This window comes from Struthio camelus, chromosome 3 (genome assembly GCF_040807025.1).
Source record: "Struthio camelus isolate bStrCam1 chromosome 3, bStrCam1.hap1, whole genome shotgun sequence".
NCBI lineage: Eukaryota > Metazoa > Chordata > Aves > Struthioniformes > Struthionidae > Struthio > Struthio camelus.
This window is the reverse complement of record NC_090944.1, coordinates 71,925,617-71,944,426: the sequence shown is the minus strand read 5'-3', so window position 1 is coordinate 71,944,426 and position 18,810 is coordinate 71,925,617. Positions and strand designations below refer to the sequence as shown.

The 18,810-nt window shown below is 40.9% G+C and overlaps 1 protein-coding gene across 14 annotated transcripts in view; it reads left to right on the top strand.

The window, feature by feature from the left end:
* The first annotated feature begins 1,730 nt into the window (after positions 1-1,730).
* The window catches only part of STX7 (syntaxin 7), a 33,465-nt gene continuing 16,385 nt past the window's right edge, over positions 1,731-18,810 (top strand). The window contains exons 1-4 of one of the 14 annotated variants that reach the window (XM_068938335.1): positions 1,760-1,835; positions 2,258-2,441; positions 3,167-3,293; positions 9,424-9,583. In XM_068938335.1, coding sequence (XP_068794436.1) covers positions 9,502-9,583 — 82 coding nt within the window. In that variant the 5' untranslated portion in view covers positions 1,760-1,835; positions 2,258-2,441; positions 3,167-3,293; positions 9,424-9,501. Of the gene's footprint in view, positions 1,853-2,023; positions 2,053-2,257; positions 2,515-3,166; positions 3,294-4,883; positions 5,239-6,459; positions 6,898-9,423; positions 9,584-18,810 lie in introns of those variants that run through there. The other 13 variants (XM_068938339.1, XM_068938333.1, XM_068938336.1 and 10 more) reach the window with 13 other exon arrangements.

Here is an 18,810-nt window from a genome sequence, read left to right as displayed (position 1 = left end):
GGGAAAACTGACAGTGATCTCAGCTGAGGCTTTATAAATCAAGAGTGACTGAGCTTAATCAATGGAGAGAAATCAATCAATATGACAAAAATGTGAAGATAAAAATCAAGGCAGGGCCTTAATTCAGAAGGGAAGCGAATTATACTGTCATGAACGCACCACCTAGTGGAATTACCTTGGACTGAGTACTTCAACAATACTTGGAAAAAAGCCCCACAAATATAGCAGCACTAGGATAGTTGCTTATCAAAGTGGCACGTGAAAAATTGAATGAAGAGATGTACACCATGCCTGCAGCAAATGAAAGGAAGGACAGACATATCAAAATGCTTTTTCTTAATAACTTTAACTTATACAAATAAAAAAAGTTCATTTCCCAGCATCAATCCATGAAAGAAATATGTGTAGCTATACCAGTCTTGGAGACTACATTGTCTCTCATTGCAGCATACTTTGAGACACATTAAAAATCACCTATGTCAGGGGCACCCTTTCTGAAAAGGGTAGATACTTCAGGCTTTTTAACTTCACCGAACTCTGTATTTTACTGGACTTCTTTATTAGTGTTACTAGATTATGATGTTATTAAGGTTTTCATTGTTCTGATTATTTCTAAACCTTAGCAATGACTGAGCTTTATGTCATAGCAGAAGTAAACTACCGTGCCTATGAGGCAGGTCAAGGCTTGGCAAATGAGTACACCTTCCAATGTCTGTAGCTCGTCTTTAGACAAAGCTGGGTTTTGCTGACAAGATTACTTTCCAGAGCAATCACATACCGTGCACTGCTTGCTCTGCTGTATTTAATGTACACGGGAGCGTCTTGTACACCAAGCAGGCCAGCCTGCAGCGCGCTGGAGAACATCTGACCCTGTAATTTTCCCTTCAAAAAGACAAGCAGGATCCAGAAGCATTCCCAGCTGCGATGCAAGAGGCCTAAAGGCTCATTTGTCCCTTTTTCTCAGGTAACTGGGTCAGGAGGGGAACGGATCCCCCATTTCCTGGCTCTGCTTCCTGGTACCACGTCTTCTGCTGCATTTGCAGTTATATACCATCAGTTACTACTGACACACTAAACTGACTGCTAACAAATGCGTGTATGTACCCTTCATTTTTCATTATTCTAAACATTTCTTGCCTTCTCTCTCAGCTAATTACTGATTACAGGCCTCTAAATAAATTTATCATTTTCCACCCACCTTCAGCCTCTAGAAGTGCCCACTTCCATTTAGAGATGAAGTGACCAGAACTGGAAGTCGTGCTTCAGCGAAGGATGCTATGGAAGTCAATGTAATGACATTGAATTCTTCATTGTTCCACCACTACCTCGTGCATAAATATATAAACTTCTGCTGCAACAGCATCTTTTCCTTAAATGACATTCTCACATAGGCAACTCTTTCACTCATGCACGATCACAGTGTGCTGACAAGCTGGCTAAAGTGCATACACATTTCCTTTTTTTCTTCTGCGTGCGCACTGCCTTGCACGCACCCTCGAAGGACTACCGCCTTTTCAAGCCTGAACCCATGCAGACAGCAAAAACAAAACCAAAACAACCCCCCCACACCCCCCCAACCCAGAAACCTCGGCCGGCAGGGTCGGCACGCAGCGGGGCACCAGCCCCCCAACAGCGCCCAAACCCACTCTCCCTTCACCCACTGGCGCCCCCGGCGGGGCCGGGGCCGGGGCCGGGGCGGGACGGGACGGGACGGCACGGGGCGGTGCCGCGCAGCGCCGCGCCGCGCTGTGCCGGGCGGCCAGGCCCCGGCCCCGGCCCGCCCCCTTCGCTGCCGCCCGCCCGCCGCGCCCGGGGGAGCAGGCGCGCCGGGGCCGGTGAGACCCGCGGCCGGGTGGGGAAGGGGCTGCGCGGCGCGGAGCGGGGCGGCGGCGGGGTGGGAGCCGCGGCGGCTGCCGGGCGGGCCTGGCGGCCGGGCCGGGCCGGGCCGGGCCGCCTCCCGGGCGGCAGCGGGGCGCGGGGCCGGCCGGGCTGCGGCCTGGCGGCGGCGGCGGCGGCGCGGGGCCCGGCGGGAGAGGGGCGGCCAGGAGCGCGGTGAGGGGCGGCGCGGCCCTGCCAGCGCCCCGGGGCGGGGGGGGGGGTAACGTTTGTGTCAGCTCTGGTGTGTCCAGGGGGGAAATGGGGCCTGAAGGCGGTATTTGGGACAGGGTATGGTGCGTTTTCACGTGTGTGGCCGGGGCTGGTTTTCCGTGGTGATGTTCAGCGTCGCCGTGTCAAAACATTCCCCGTGTTGTTTCAGACCTCAGATGAGCAAAACACGTCAGCGGAGGGAAGGAAGATTATAAAAGTCAGACGGATATTTAAATAGTGAGCTTGGGCCTGGCATTTTGGGCTTGTGGCACAGCGTTATCGCTGCTTTTCTCGTTGAGCGCCTTGCTGCCGCATGAGACGCAGACACTTGCAACTACAGGAGGAAGTGAAAGGTTTGGCTCTGCTCTGCATGAAGTGCAAAGCACTTAATGGTAAAACCTGGGAATACTTATGGCCGGGACTGAGGTGACCGCGTCTTCTCACCCTTTCCCCTGATAAACAAGCAGTGCCCAGCTGCAGAAATGTGCCGGCAGGGCGAGTGCTGTGCAGCTGCCTGGAGGATTCGTGACTAATAGTCATACCGTCATGTGTTTCGGCGGCACTGCAGTCCTGCTGTTTTAAGCTTTGGGATTTACGTGAGTGCTCTTAGCAAAAGGAAAGAAGAAAACAGAAGTTAAAACACGTTAAAACAGGGATGCTAAATGCTACGTTGAGGCATTGCCATAAACTGTATTTGTATATCCTGCATGACAATATCTTTTGTAACCTCATATGCAAATACTAAGTTACTCTTATGTTGGTGGCATAGGTGGAAGAGATGCTCTTTGCATACTCCTCATGGTCTTAATTTCTAAGTCATCGTCTTGGTGGGCCTTGGAGAGAATCAGCATCTAGCACAATCAAACCTTACGCAAAGATGATTTCTACATCAATATACTTAATCTGAGCCCTTGGTTAAAGGTGCACAAGCTCTCTTTAGGGAGGTTTGGATAAGAAAAGGTGTATTGCACTAGGTGTTCGGTGGCGTTGGTCTGTATTCGTTTTCTCGTAAGATGTTGTTAGCCTGGATCATAAGGAACGGGGCACTTTGAAAAAGCCATCTCCATTCCTCTTTCAGCCCAGCTGCTCCCTCTCCTTCGCTCCCCAATAGTTCCAGTATCCAGTGTGTGTTTTACTGTTCCAGCTTCGCTGTCAGGCCTCTAAACGCTCTGTGTTCTCTGGGGAACATAATTCCCCTTGTTAAGGTATTTCCTTGAGAACTAACGTGTTTTGTTGCACAGTCTGATAATTCTTATTTTTCATATTTAAAAAAAGAAATACTTCCAGCAATTACATAAAGTAAAACTTGGTTTTGGTGTGTTTCAGCCTAATTTTTGAGGCAAGGCTGGGAGAACTGGGCTTGCTTAGCCCGGAGAAAAGGGGATTTGACTAAACTCACTCCTGACTCCGGTTTGAGCAGGAGGTCAGGCTAGAGACCTCCTGAAGTCCCCCCCCCCGCCCCCAGCCTGTGTGATTCTGTCACTGTGGTAAATCAGAAATTGTTAGCAGTCTAGTTTAAAATCTACAAAAATTAAACACTTTCCGTTTTACTCTGACAATTAACTGGACAGCTGTAGACTTTGTCAGGGAAATCAAACCGTCCCCATATTGGTTGTAGACACAGCTTTGAAAAAGCATTTTACTGTATGTTGTATGTGACTGATTTGCGGGGTGCAACGTATGCAGTAACTTAGCAGAGTGAAATAGAAAAATACCGTCTGATGTCGTCTATGTCACTTACTGCATAAGAACAACGGAAGTTTTAAAGAGACTTTGTTGTTCCTCAGTACCCTGTGTGGATTTAAGTTTGACTTTGGCCTGAAGATAGATGATGGAAGTTAACATCCAGAGTCTTTAGTATTCCTTTTAAGTAGAAAGGGAAGAATACTCTTTATGCCTGTTCTGTTTGCATGTATATTACGCTCCATAGGTTTTCTGGTGTTGTGGAAGTGCCCAGAGTCCCTTTGTGGTCCAGGAATGCAGCATGTTAGGAACTGCAGAAGCACAAGGTGGAAAGTATGATCTCTTTTTTCCAAAATACTTCAGCCTAAGTATAAGGGGAGAAAAAAAAGTAAATGCATCCAGACGAAACTTGCCTCCCTCATCCCTGCTGGAGAAAATAGTTTTAATTCTCACCTGTATATCATACAGTGTTTTAAGTCAATTATGAACATCCCTCTGGTGCTGTAGTAGGGAGTACTTACCTTACAGTGTAGAGTCTGTTCTTTTTTCCAAGAGCTTTAATTTTTTTAAGTTTAATTTTACCTACTCCAAAGGGATTGCCAAGGTCAGCAAGAGCTGCTGTCCAAAGACAGTATGTGTTTTGGGCTGCCTTAAATAGCTGCCAGTGTCAATCTTTAGATGCACTTAGTGTCATCTCGGTACTATGGGGGGTAAAACCTACTGAGGTGAAATAGATTGAGCAATGTCATATTGCAGAAATCTTATTAATCAGTTATTACTGTGACATTAATGTTCTAAAGCTAAGATTGTGACTCACTGTCACTTTTTTGCCAGAATCTTTCTGCTGTTTACATGTTCATCCTTTTTGACTGTTTTCTCCTTATGTGAAGGATTTTGTACAAATCCTTTTTTGAGGGGAAAGGGGAGACAGAGATTTCTTTACAAAGGAAGTCACGTTTATAGTTTGGAAATCATTTAGAAGGAATTTTACTTCTATGACCTTTATTTAAAAATATATATATTATCTCTGGGCATTTGAGAGAGCAAAATCCTAATTCAGATCAGATTTAAATTTTCAAGCATTTCTATGGAAAGCAACATGTAATTTTGGTTTACTGATAGGTAAGGATCCGTGTAAATGTTTCTAGGTCCTGATCCTAAAGCATTGCTTAAACAGTAAGATCATTGCTGAAGGGTTCTTATGCTAATGTTGTTATGGAGTAAGTTTTTTAGGAGGAGGAAAACTCTTGGAATGTGTAAATGGGAAAATGCACAATAGATTGCACTGAAGTTGACTGGAGCCTGCATGTTAGTCAGGTGACTGCTGTTGAAATCTGAAATGTGCTGTGCTTGACACATCGCATCATTTTGTCTTTACGAAGCTTTCAAGAATGGCAGTGGAGAGTTACTTGGCTGTTAAGCTCCAGCTTTCTTGCCTGGTTGATGGAAAGAGGTCTCTGTTCTGCGGTAATTCTTCTGAAAATTGTTGTGCCTATGCAAAGAGGTCTTGCTTCATTCAGCATTGATTAAGCGATCTAGGGTTTTTTTTATTATTATTTCATTTCTGGCAGTAGACTCAATTCTTTGGACTGTTTTTCAGTGGTTAGACAAGCTTAGTTGCAACTAAGTATACTCTCAACCCAAGACAGAGCTGTTAAGCAGAAGATAAAAGGTGTATCGAAAGCACACAGACTGAAACTTTCAGAGGAACTGAAAACTACCACAAATGTAGCTCTGTTCCTGTTTGAATGCCAAGCGTTCTTCCCCAAACTGCAGCTTATTATTGATTTTCCCGTTTAAAAAGCTATGCAGACAGTAATACCAAAATAGCTTCATGCTGGAGTAGTTAAATATTGTGGAAGGGAAAAGGAGGTAGCTTCTGTGGAAATTCTGAATCTTGATCAAAACTCCTGTAGATTTTGTATGGAAGGATCTGTTTTGTTTTCTGGTGGATGAAATCCTGACCTTGTCAGTCATTAGCGTTACTTGCATTGGCTTCCCCAGGGCTCAGCTATTCCTCTGTGTTTTCAGAGGAATTTGAACAACTCCAAGCTGACAAGTGAAAGGTATCTGAGTGGAAGTGGGGTGTTCTTTCAGTTCAGAAGCCTGAGTTGCTTTAAGTACTGTACTTTTATGAAGAAGTAGTTAATACTTCCTATTTAAAAAAAAAAAAATCCAAAAATATTTATTCTTTGGGCTGTTTGCGCTGTTTTTTCTTGCCTTAGGGAATTTGTGGTTGTGACTGGGATGTGATAAAAGCTGATGGCTGTCCACTTACCCCTCTTTCTCTTCTCTGGCCCCAGACTTATCAGAGACCACTACGTTACCTGCCACCAAACTATGTTATTAATATGCTCTGGAATACCACTGTTGGTGGAGGAACCCCTATGGGTTATCACAGCTGTGAATTCACATCGCTAACCTCCAACTTTACTCTAAATCTTGATTAAAATGTGCTTTCTCCTTGCCTAAACTACCCCCTTGCCTTTTTTTCTTAAATATAACTCTTCAAAATGGCCAAGGGGACTTCCCAAAAGAGCAAGTGACAGCAAGAGAAAGTGAAAGAATATTAGCACTTTAACTAGATATACAATTGTTTTGTTTGAAATATTTTCATAATATCTTATTTGGTATTATACACCAAAAACTGGAATTGTTTCGTGATACTTAGAAGTAGAAAACTCCTTTTTAAATCACATGTTCCAATTAGGAAAAGCTAAACAATTGGGTCAACCTTTATCCTTTTTTGGGTTTTTAAAATGAGGAATATCAAAATTGCAATATAGATATTACTAACTGAAATAGCTGACTGCTGCAAGAAGGTCCTAGAGTCAGTGCTATGCCGAGTAGCATAACTATAGTTATGAAAGACAGGCTTTGCTTAGTTGGCGTTCTGAAGTACTCTGCTTATAATTTTTTTTTAAGGTGATCGATTAAGTACTGACTCTGAGGAGCTTGCTGAATATTATTAGTGCCACAGCACAAGTTATCAAATAACTTTAAGCTATATTCAGTAATTCAGTATTCAGACTCTGCAAAATGTAAGGTTCTGGGGCGGCTGGTGGTATCCTGACTTGCAGAGTGTGCACAGACCTCAGCTCAGCAGACCCTTCGTAGTTGTTATCAGTAAGCGTCCAAACTGACTCTTCAGGAACAAATTCTTACTGCGCTACCTGAAACTCCTCTCACCTGTTCTCGATAGGGTGCCATTTACTCTTTAGAAAAATGTGCATTTGCAAACAGCTGAACTGTCTCATGTGGACTTTGCAATTTATAATCTGAACATGCTCTTATTACGTGTCATGTTTGGCTGCCCAGCTGTGTAGCTGGAAAGTTGAAAAGCTCCAAGTCTTGTGTATTGTACAATCTGTATATTTCAAGAATACTGTCAGTAATGTGCAATGTAACCAATTTAAAGATGCTTAAAATTACTAGCTGTAGAAATTCCCAGGAAGGAATAAAAGAAAGTAACTTTGCTTTGTCAACACTTGGATGAAATATTCTGAGTATATGTCTTGACTGTAATGCTCTTGCTGAAAGCAGTGTTACAGGCAGCTGCCTGGTGAATACTAATGTGAGGGGAGAAAAAACTGTGACTGTTTTATTTAGTTCTGTAGTCTTTTTACACAAGAAAATGCATCTCTTGCTCTCTGTTCTCCTATCCTAATATTTAATTTTTAACATCACATATCATGTTTAAATAAAAAACATATTTTTGGCCATTACTAGCATTCTAGTTCTCATGCTACCAAAATGTTTAGAAGTAGTTATAATTTTTAAAAGAAAAAATGATGTGAGATGTTCTTAGAATTCTTTGTTATTAAACTCACTTCTTTAAGGAGGTTTCTGTAGCTTTTTATGCCTATGATTTTATTTCCCACTAAATTTGTAGACTTTCCTTAATTATTCCGTATATTAAGGCATAGCAGTATTTACTCAGTATAAAGTTTGCATGGGTTTGGGCTTACAATGCAAAATCAATGCAGTATTGCCTAGAGTTTTCAGAAGGATCAAGGGTTGTTATGCTAGCCTCTGTCCAGATAAGTAGGATTTAGGCTGGCTGACTTCAGACTCTAGTCTGTGACCCAAAATAACTTGAATCTGCATATGGTACAGACAAAGATGGGAAAAGAAAAAATACTGTGCAGCAAGTCAGCAGAAGGTGGCAAATACACTCCCAGTCTCCTCATTTGTAATCCAGAGTGTTTATTACAAAGGGATACTCCAGAGCCTGAGGGCTCCAAACAGGATTTGGGACCCTGGTGCATCAGCCTTTTCAAAGTCGCTTAGGCTTTGTCTTCACTGTAGATGCAGCTCGTTAATCCAATATGGATGTAACCTGCAGGGCAGCACATATCAGCCTGATCTCTGTAGTTACATGCTTGATGGAGTGCTGGTGGGATTTTTCCTGGATTTACCGGTGCAATAACTTGACTTCTCTGCTAGAAATCATGAACATTGGAAGAATTGATTTTCCTTTCACATGTAACTGCTGTCTCTGGCAGTGGCATGAGAATGGTCCTGTTATAAATCAGTCAGGGTGTTGCTGCACAGTATTAATGCAGACATTTCTGCAGGTGCAAGAAAATAATATTTGGCAGCAAGAGTTGTTATTAGTAAGAAAAAGGTCGTAAGGACTTCGGTTTGCAGATTGGGGAACGACTGGTATCACAATTGACTGATCACTTGGCCTTTTCATTGCCTTCCTTTCTGTTTAAACATTAAAAATAGTCTTCTCTCTCTCACTTAAAAATGAGTTTTAGCAGTGTCTTTTAATGAGAAGCTCACAGCCTAGGAGGAGAAGACATTTTTTGGAAAGCATAGTGTTTGGGTCAAACAGTGGAAGTGCAAGGAACTGGTGAGGTTAAAATGTTGAACCTGTGAAGGTGATACGCAGGAGATGAGAAAGGATGGAGTAGACTAAACACAGCCTGGATGAAACTGTGGAATAATGCTGGATACACGTATACTTGATTAGTCTGCATTCTCACTGCAGAACAGATTAATTACCAGTTTGAATTTGCACAGGTATCCCAACCTATGTTTTGCCAATTTGGATTTACACTACCTTTGAGCTTGGGTTGGAGTTTGGTCTGTGTGCATGGAAAGGAAGCTAGGATATCTGCAGTAGTTACATGCTGTATGATGCCTTTTAGGGCAAGTATATTTATGAATATATTGTGCTACCAGATCTTATCCAAAAAGGCCAAAATCTGATAATTTAGGGTGCAAAAATACCCTAAAAATACATTTGTATACATAAGTTGTAGAAAAATGAATTCGTATTGAGAATCAGCAGCTGACCCAGGATAAAATGGCTCTTCATGGAATTCTGAAGAAACCGGATAACCAGTAAAACTGAAGTTGATACAAACGTTTGCCATTTAGAGGGAATAGGGTGCCTCATTCATTCTGATTTCTTATGATAAAATATCTTTGCTTTTCGCAGCAGTTCAATATAGGATGGGTGAGGTATTGACGGGGTATGGAAATACCATATAATTGGGGTTTAGGCAACCTGTCTTTAAAGTAAATTGTTTTAGCAGAGGATAAATATTAGTTCTATTTAACCTTTTCCTGTGTATTCCCCTTTAAGATGATGAAAATCTTTGTAAGTCAGTGACCAGGACATAACTCTCTTTTCTGGGGTAGGTTTAGGTGTCCTTAATCGGTGGAGATTGCCTGACCTGTGTCCATCTTGGATGATCTCAGCACTTAATCTGCTCAGCCATGTCGTACAGTGCGGGTTTTGGGGATCCTAATCAGCTAGCCCAGCGCATAACTTCCAACATCCAGAAGATCACCCAGTGCTGTAAGTTGCATTTTTCCATGTTTATATAAAGCTCTAGTGGTGGCATCCCACATTCTGGGTTAATTTCTCATATGCATTCATGGGAATTCACTCTTTGACCTCACCTGCGTGTGTGATAGGTTTTTGGCACCCCACACAGCCAGTCTAGTCCTTCGCATGCATGGTTAAGTGTGGTGTATCCTGCAGAAGTGTACTGTCGCTCTGTATTCACTTTGTGAATAAACAGTTAGTAAGATGGCTGCTGGGAATAAGCCAGTTTTGTCCTGGCCAGTTATGTGGTGCCTTGAGATGGTAGGTTAGGGTGCTTGCTTAGCAAGGATTGCATCAGATACTTGTTGGTGCTTAGAATTGCATGGCAAGGACAGAAGGCGCAGTCTTGCAGCTTGTCCTTGGAAGTGCATGTTAGATATGTAAATAAGATTGCACAGAGCTGTGCTTAGATTCATCCCAGCTGTTTTTTTAGCCGCTCATCTGTGATGTTTAAGTTAGAGGTAATTTAGGGCAGAAGGGGTTCTTGGTCCTTTTCTCCCATTCATGGAGGGAGCTGTAGAGAGCAAGTCAGCTCATCTCTCTTCACTGAGCATGAACAAACTCTACAGTGACTATATTTCTGAGTTCAAAGGTACCCCATTTGAATGTTTACGTTTTGGTGGAATGAATCCAGACCTTATTCTAATTCTGAGTACAACTATGTTTTTACATTTCAGCAAAATACACCAAAAAGGCATGGGAAGCATCATGGCTGTTTTTTCATCTGAACCAGTATGAATTTTTTTGTTTGTTTCAGAAAAGGGGGAGAGGGGTGCAGAAGTGTCTTGATTTCACAAATTGCGCAAAGAATACTGTTCATCCAAAGGCAGGGGTAGCCACCAACAAACAGCACATCCTTCGGATTTGGTATACATGTTTTTAATGTGGTGTGGGACTTTGTGCCTATGCAGAAGTGGATTTTTTTACTATTACTACTTCAGATGAACTCTGATCAGTTAAAGTGTGTCAGTTTTACAAAAACTTTGATCTTCATTTTTGGTAGACCAGCTTTAGGATTTGATATTTGTAACACGGATTTGTGGCAGAGGTGTGTTTGGGTTTTTTTGGTGTTTCTTTTTATTTCTATTTTTTCCAGCTACATTTTGTATTTTCCTTCTGAAAGAATTTCTGTAAATCTCAATAAACAGGAAGGAAGATTTCAGTTTTGCTTTATTAAAAAGCTTCTTTGCATCAAGGTTATATTTCCTCAATTTAAAATTAACAAATTGGCCCTGTAAATGCACTTCATTTCCTAAAATCTGCTCAGTAAATTCTGTAGTCTTTAACTTACAGTTTCATGGCTTCTAACTTAGTGTTCCAAAGACATCTGCTGATCTGCGACAGACATTGAAGGTGCATGGTTATCCAAGATGTTTAAAAAAAAAAAAAAAAAAAAAAGTCCCAGCCGTTAAGTGAAAGTGTTAATGAAAATGTGAAAATGCTGACTGAAACTAGAGCACTGTGGATATTGTCAGTGAGCGCAATGGGCTTGTGCTGGATTCAGCGAGTTTGTAGTCTCCTCCTTCCTCTTTCTTCCATCTCGTCTCTTGGTTCTCCTCCCCACGCTTATGCCCAATAAGGCATACTAAAAGGGAGCTGCCCAGGCGTAAAAGGAGACATGCTGTAGGGGTGACCCACACTCCTGTCCTCCTTTCCTTTTTGAAACTTAGATGGATGACTCTGAGCACCAGACCAGAATTTCTGTCTTTCTTGAAGCCCAAGTCCAAATCTCTCCTAGCAGCACCTGACTTCAAAACTGGCAAAGTTTTTTCTTCAAAAACGCCAGCCAAGCTCTTTCGTAGGAATGGTAGATATGCAACTGGATTTTGTCCCTCACTAGATTCCACTGAATTGTAATCAATCAGCTGCTCCTGTAGTCTCCATCCCATTCTTCTCTGGTAGATTTTATGAGGAACTGGATCCTATGAGTATGCTGAGCAAGTTTCCTGGATGGGGCTCTGTAAGGGCTTAAAAACATTTCTAACTATTTCATTGCTCTGCACAGGGCTTGGTCAGCTTTCTGTTGGAAGGTTGTGAGCCATGGGAACTTCCAGATACAGTGACGATAAATTAGGAATCTTGACCTAAAATCCATGTTTTTCATTCAAAGTAATTGAGTTGACTTTTCACTTTTGTCCAGAAACACTTAGCATTTGTGAGACATTTGAAGTCTTCTTGATGATCCCTGCACCTGGAGTTGTGGAGGTGCTGTAGTTTTCAGAATAAGATGAAGAGAGTGGGAGAGACAAAGACAGAAAATTTAGTGTCAGATTACTGCTACCCTTCAAGAGGTTCCTTAAAACTAATTCACACTTCTGCTAACATATAAAGAAATTGTGAATACTACTAAGAAGATACAGATGAGATACAGATTACTTGAAAGGAAGCTGCTCTTCCACTTGCTCTTTAACTTGTGGGAGAAATACAGCAGAACTTCCTGAATTAGAAAACTCTCTGTTGCAGAGATTTCAAATACAGTAGAATTTTATAGTAAACACTCCAAAAACAATCAAAAATTAAAACTTGTGTCAAAGCTGAAATTTTGATTATCACATTTCTCCAAGGTTGAATTATTAGCCCTCAAAAAGGAACACACTTGGTCCATTTTTTTGTTTGCTGTTTTTAATATACCATGCATATTCCAGAGAAAATGCCTATATTAAATACCTTGCATTTCATTATGCATCTGTATGATGCCACCTTCATATTAACACTTGTGGCCTCTCTTGGAAACTTAAGCCAGGAGGGCATCTATAGTCATTTGGGATCCAGAACTCTAGAGCACTCTCTGGAAAGAAGATTCTTTCAGCTGTTCTTTAAAATTAAGGATCCTTGCTCAATTTTGTGGTATCAACACTTTTACAGAAATAAGTGGTTATAGCATCATTTGTCAACTTCTAGGCAGTGGAGTCTATTTTCCTTGGGCTGGAGAGATTCAAACTCATGTTTTGGCGATCAGCAAAGCCTGTGACCTGAGAATTGTACTGAGAGTTTTGGGAACTAATCTAGTTGGAGCGTTTCTTCATGCCTTTTCTTAAACCCATACCACTGAACATATGGGACTGCAGAAATCAATGCTCTTATTGACACCCTATGCAGTAGGATAGCCAAAGTCCTCAGGCAGGAGAGAGAAAGTTAGGCTCTGAAGTCTACTCTTAAAAATTTAAAAAAAAGTTCATGTGACTCTTATTGATTAAAAGCATATAAAATCTAGGGAGCATGAATCACATGTTCTTGAATGAGATGCTGTGTTCTGCACTGAATGAACCTCAGTGATGTGAGCACGTATCAGGCGTGCTCCAAGCCTGCGTGGTAGCATTGTCTCTCTAGTTTGGTTTTGGGTCTGTGTTAAGTTTAATGAGAAGCAGATCTGCAAACAGCTATGGAAATTTCAGATTTAAATAATAAAGAAGTGTATAATAAGCTTTGGTACCTCTTAGGGATTAGGCAGCTGCTAAATTTCTACGTTCTAGAATGCAGTTTATGATCAAGCTTTGAAAGTCCTTGTCTGGAATCTGGTTGTAAATGACTATAATTCTAATTCCAAGTCTATCTTATATCAGATTTCAAAATCTAGATTACTTACTTTGACATTTGAAATATAAACTTTAAGATGGTTGAGGTTTGTCCCTAATTTTCTGGATATAAAGAATGGGAATATGAAGAATTAAATATAAAGAGTAATATAGGGTGTATAGCTCCTGCCAGCTTGGACTTTGCAGGTAGAGAACCTATTATCAAAGTGTTTTAATCAGTGTTTACTAAAGGAGCAGTAGTTTCAAAACTCCATTGGTGTCATGGGTGACACTCTCACTTACGTGGTAGTATAACGATAGCTGATATAGCTTAAGAAAAATCTTGGCGTCTTCCTTCTTCCTTCAGGATGTAGTACTTTCAAATATTTTCTGTGGTCACTTGTTTGCTGCAACTAGATAGACAGGGAAAAGGAATAACCAAATCATAATGCACAGAAACAAGATGAGCTACAAAAAAGTGTTTGTTTGTGACAAAACAACCCCTGACTGCTTACAAATCTGTATTTTTACTAGGCTTGTTCATTTACTGTGCTAGAGATATGCCCTAGTAGTATGAGAATGTTGAGTCCATATTGCAATTTTTCTGTTACTGAAGAGCATGTAGTGAATTGTACAAGGGGAAATCTGACCTTTCAGCAAATAGAAAGATGAACATTAAATAAATAAAGCCAAAAACCCTAATTTAAAAATATGTTCCTTTCAGACTTCTTACAAATGTGAAGATGAGGGGGAGCAGTTCTCTTTGAAGTCTGATGGTTTTCTGCATTTAAAAGAGGGAAAGCATTTTATTTAAAAATATGCTCCCATAGGGCGCAGAATGACAGTTGCATTCATTTACAGGAGCTATCTCACAGTCATAGGAGTAGGAATGATACGGTTGGAGGAATTGGGGCCTCATCTACTCAGCTGAAAAGATTTGACTAATGTAGCTGTGATAGGAATTGTGCAAGGTGTGGTAGCCAGCAGTGGTTTTTTGTGGGTCTTTTTTGTTTTTTTTTTCCCCCCCAACACATGCATCTTCTCAAGTCTCTCCTTTAAGTCTCTATTTCATGGGTAGGTCATTGAGGAAGCAGACCTTTATGCCTTTGTTTTGCTTTATTCCTCCTTTTTTTTTTTTTTTTTTTTTTTTTTAGTAATTACTAAACAGATAACTTTGCACAACCCCAAAGAAGAGCATGAGTAATACGGGCTACATAGATGACTACTGTGACTCCCCTGGCATCTCAAGCCTGGGTTTGGGAGCTGTTGATTTAGGAGCAGTACAGTAGTGTGCTGCATTTTACTTGGGAACTCAGGACAAAGCCTGCAGTTGATAAAGTACACCCAGTGTTTGATGTGCTTTAGAAAATTTCTGATTTACAAACTGTAATCAAATATTTACACAACCCATGCTAACTCAAATGAGGCATTCATACTGTATTCTCCTCTTCCTTCTTGCCGCCCCCTAACTGCGGCAGAATTTTGTCCGATGGCAATTGCAAAGTCAGTAAGAACGTCATAATATACCCTTGCTCAGCACTCACAAGGTCAATGATATGGTATTTGACTTTTCCGTGCACACTGAAAATGGGGTTAGGTGAACAAGCATATACGCTGCATACTGCAAGATGATTAAAAAAAATATTCAGAAAGCCACAGTCTGCGCATAGCTAAAGAGAGAGTCTGTCTGGCTTTGAGAGACTTCTTTCTCATGAGAACTCTTTTGCTTTCTGCTGGCTCTTTTTTTTTTCTGTTTAAGGTAGCACAAGCATCAGTTCGCATAGCGCACTCCCAGAAGGTCAACTTTAGCCAGCAGAGATGGCTTCTGATATTTATCTGTCATATGATACCTCTCCTTTCACATTGTTTCTCTGATTTATGTTGCATCCTAAGTGTTCCGTAAGCCAGTATTTTCACTGAACGTTGTTAAAATGAGAATTTAATTATATTCATCGTATGACTTTTACTTTATGTAACTGTGGAAAATCATACACACATTAAGCCCTGAAAAAATATCGGAGTTCTGATATGTGCATTTTACTAGCTCATGTTAAGACATTCATGCGAAACTGTTTCTACCGCCATGTTTGTCACTAGGAGATTCACTTGATTCTCCTTTAGCTGAAAAGGATACAGATGGGCAAGTGAAAGGTAAATGAAATCACTGAGGTATTGCATCCGAACCCGTATGAACACAAAGATTCTATTTTGTCTATATTTGAATTGTAGTTTTGTACAGGTGCAATTTTAAAGCAAATAGACTTTAAAAATAGAGCTTGTTGAGACTTTTAAAATGATTTTATCAGAAATTTCCAATTAGCTACAGCTAAGTTCCAGTTAATTTAGTGGAAACATACTATTTTCAACAAGTCTTATTTTGCTGTTGTTGCCATTTGTTCTCAAGAAGGCTTCTTCCATCTAGAATGGAATTTCATGCTTTAATGATTTCTTGTCAAATCTAGAATAAACTGGTTACTTAGGCGGTTTAAGTGCTTACTGTTGTCCTCTGCATTTCAGGTTTTAGATGTTAACCTAAGCTTGAGGAATTGAACTTGAATCTGCTATATCCATGTTGTAACCTGAATGTAGAGGATAAGAGAAGGAGGAGTTCAGATGTGTTTCACGTTCATTCTAGATGTTTGTCTTCTGCAACAAAATGAAGATGTGAAACTTCACAGTTCTTTAAGAAAGAAAGTATTTCTGAAAATTTTAAGCATGAATTATTTGCATGCTGTTCTTAAAGGCTTTGTTCTATATCAAGTAGCATAAATATTTGAAGTAGCATACATAGCAGATCTGTTTATGAATTTGCAGAGTTTTTTCCATATTTTTCTGTGTTTTATCTTGTTCATTTAAAATACTTAAAATAGGAAAATGACCTATGAAACTGCCTCATGTGAATGAGATTGCATGAGAGTAAGTGCCAAGGATTTATTTAAGCAAGTGGTAGAATAATAAAAAGTGGGTCTTCCATACACACCAGAGAGATCTATTTGTGATAATAAGTGCAGAAGAGGCAGAACTGTCCTTGGGCTACACTGTTTTGCTCTACCTTAGTCCACTGATTTAGGGGAGGTAGGGAAGAAAGATCTCTGTAAATTGAGCCATTTTGTTCAGAAACTGTTTAAATAATAATTGTAGAACTACTGTGCAGTCTTCAAACAGCAAGGTGAACAGTGAAGACGTCCAGAATTTTTTCTGAGCAACTGTTGCTTTTGCTGATTGAGCAATGGATGGATTCATCTGGAAAAGATAACTTTTGCAAAACAGTCTACATTTGCAGCAGAGAGGGGAAACAATGTGGTCATTGTTCTGCCTGGGTCCTCATGTTCCTTTCTATCATTAGAGAATTAAATCCCAGAACCTCTCTGAGGGTCTTAAAATATCTCCCAGTTCAATTCTGTTGGATATTCCTCCTTGCAGGCAGACAGAAAAGTAGTGCACGGTGGTTTGATTATCCGGAGAGCCCTGTATCAAATCTCCTATAAAGCTGAAGTGCAGTCAGCTGCCCCTCGATAAGGGCTTAGAGTAAACCCAGGTCAGTGGTTAATTGCAAGTGACCCCTTGAGTGACAGCTACTTACTTGTGAACACAAATCTGTGATGTCTTACGTGTCTTTGCTTCCAGCTCATTCTCTGAATAGGCTTCCTGCTTTAATGATCTGACCCCTTAAAAACAAACTTTCTTCCTTTCGGTCAGTTGGTCTTATGGTGCTTGTGCAGTTATTGCTTTACTACAGAATTTTGCATCGTTTACGTAATTTAACAATCTATTATTTGGTATCCTTTAGAGAAGTGTTCAAACTCTGGGCTTTCAGGGAGTTTCCAGGGACAATTTAGGATATAGACATAGAGTCTAAAGTGATTACGACCCGATTTAATGACTTATTACAGCTCAGCTGAGGGGAACTAATTGGTCGCATGACATTGTGCGCTTAAACAGTGTGGATTTAGTATGCTCTTTGCCTGTGTTAGAAGAAAATACATTACCTCTTCGTAGTTTGCTTGTAAGACCATTGTAGATGACAGTACACGAACACGAAATTATTACAGTTGAATTGGAAAAACTGAAGGCAAATCCTGAACTCTAGACATTGTTACTTACGTTTCTGGTCACTTGGGAGCATGATTCTGCTTAGAAATGTTAGAAGCTCTAATAAAATCTAACAGAAGAGGGTACGAGACTTAAAGATGCTTTCCCACTCTTCCCAGTCTTACCCAGTCTTTTATCCTTAGGGATAAAGTTTGTCCTCAGAGCTCTATCTTTGTTGTCCTTCCTCCTCCTCTGCTGAACTGTCACTCTTGCTTAGAGCCCGGGTAGCGAGGTGTATGACATAGTGGAGTTGTGCTTGATTTAAAATCTTTAAAAAGGGTGAACTGCACAGATAGCTTTAAATGGAATCTTACGCTCTTACAGAAAACTGCAGTCTACTGAATTTATTGCAACTCCTTTGATTTGCTGTAGATAGTGTCTTTGAAAAAAGATTGATCCAGAAAGATCTTCTACAGCATCTCTCTTTAGTCAAGTACTTTCAATCAAAGTATAGAAAGAAAACACATTGCATTGACTCCAAATAAATTGAGGAAGTCTGTCACGTACAGGCAAAAGCTAAACAAATTGAACTGGTACAATTTTTATAAATCATTCTGTCTATTCCAATGACCTGTTTTGAAGTGACTCTTGAAGTTTATTAGATTCCACATAACTTAATCCGTAACTGGATGTGCTGTTTGTTGACTTACTTGTTCAACTGGAAACAGGCATGTGATTTCTTCATAGTTACCCAACCTGAGGCTCTGTGGGTAAGGCCTTTGACAAAGCATTTCTGAAAGGTAAGGGAGCCAGTGTTGTACACACTGCTTATTTGCTATAGGAAGCCGCAGCTGAGCCTGAGCTTCTCGTGGAAAAGGCCCTTTCCTTCTGGTGCGTACAAGAGAAGACTTCGCTGATTCTGTTAGGTCTGCTTCGGCTCAAGAGCCAAAAAAACGACAGAAAACCAACAGCTTTAAATCTCCATTGTTAGTTTCCGTCCTGCTGAATTTAGATCTGAGGACCTTATGCAGTGACCAAAACCCTATCTGTATCTTTTTAAATGAAAGATTGGTTAGTAGCGCGGGGTGGACCCTTACAGTTACAGTTAATATTGAGGACTAGCTGTAGCAGCTAGTTGCAGGTTGCTTGTACTAGCAGCCTCTGGTGGTTCGGTGCTCCTGCTTCGTGTGCCTGCTGTACTGTCACACCGTCTTTCCTCTGCTTGCCCCGCTTGCTCATCTGGTTTTGTCCTCTTTGCAGTATGACACTCCAGTGTTTGTTGCTTCTCTTGCTGCTGGTGTTTTTTCTGTGCACGCCCAGTGGGTGCTGCATTTCCTGTGGAAGCACTAGATGGTAATTTTATGAAATTGGGCAATGTGGTTGTTCTGGCTTGGACTGTAGCATTGAAGGAAACTTCTGCTGTGCAGCTATAACGCAATCGCGTGTGATCTGAGTGAGAAGTGAGGTTCCAGGCTGCACTTGTGGAAAATCTTTCCATTTCATGTTTATATTGTGGCCTTTTCATCTCGCTTCCCAGCTATAAAGCTGCAATGAGCTTAAGATGGTCATGGCCAATTGAGGATTTAAAGTTTGGTTTTCCAGACTTGAAGCAGAAAGGAGATTGAGATGGGACGATAAGCTCTCCTGTAA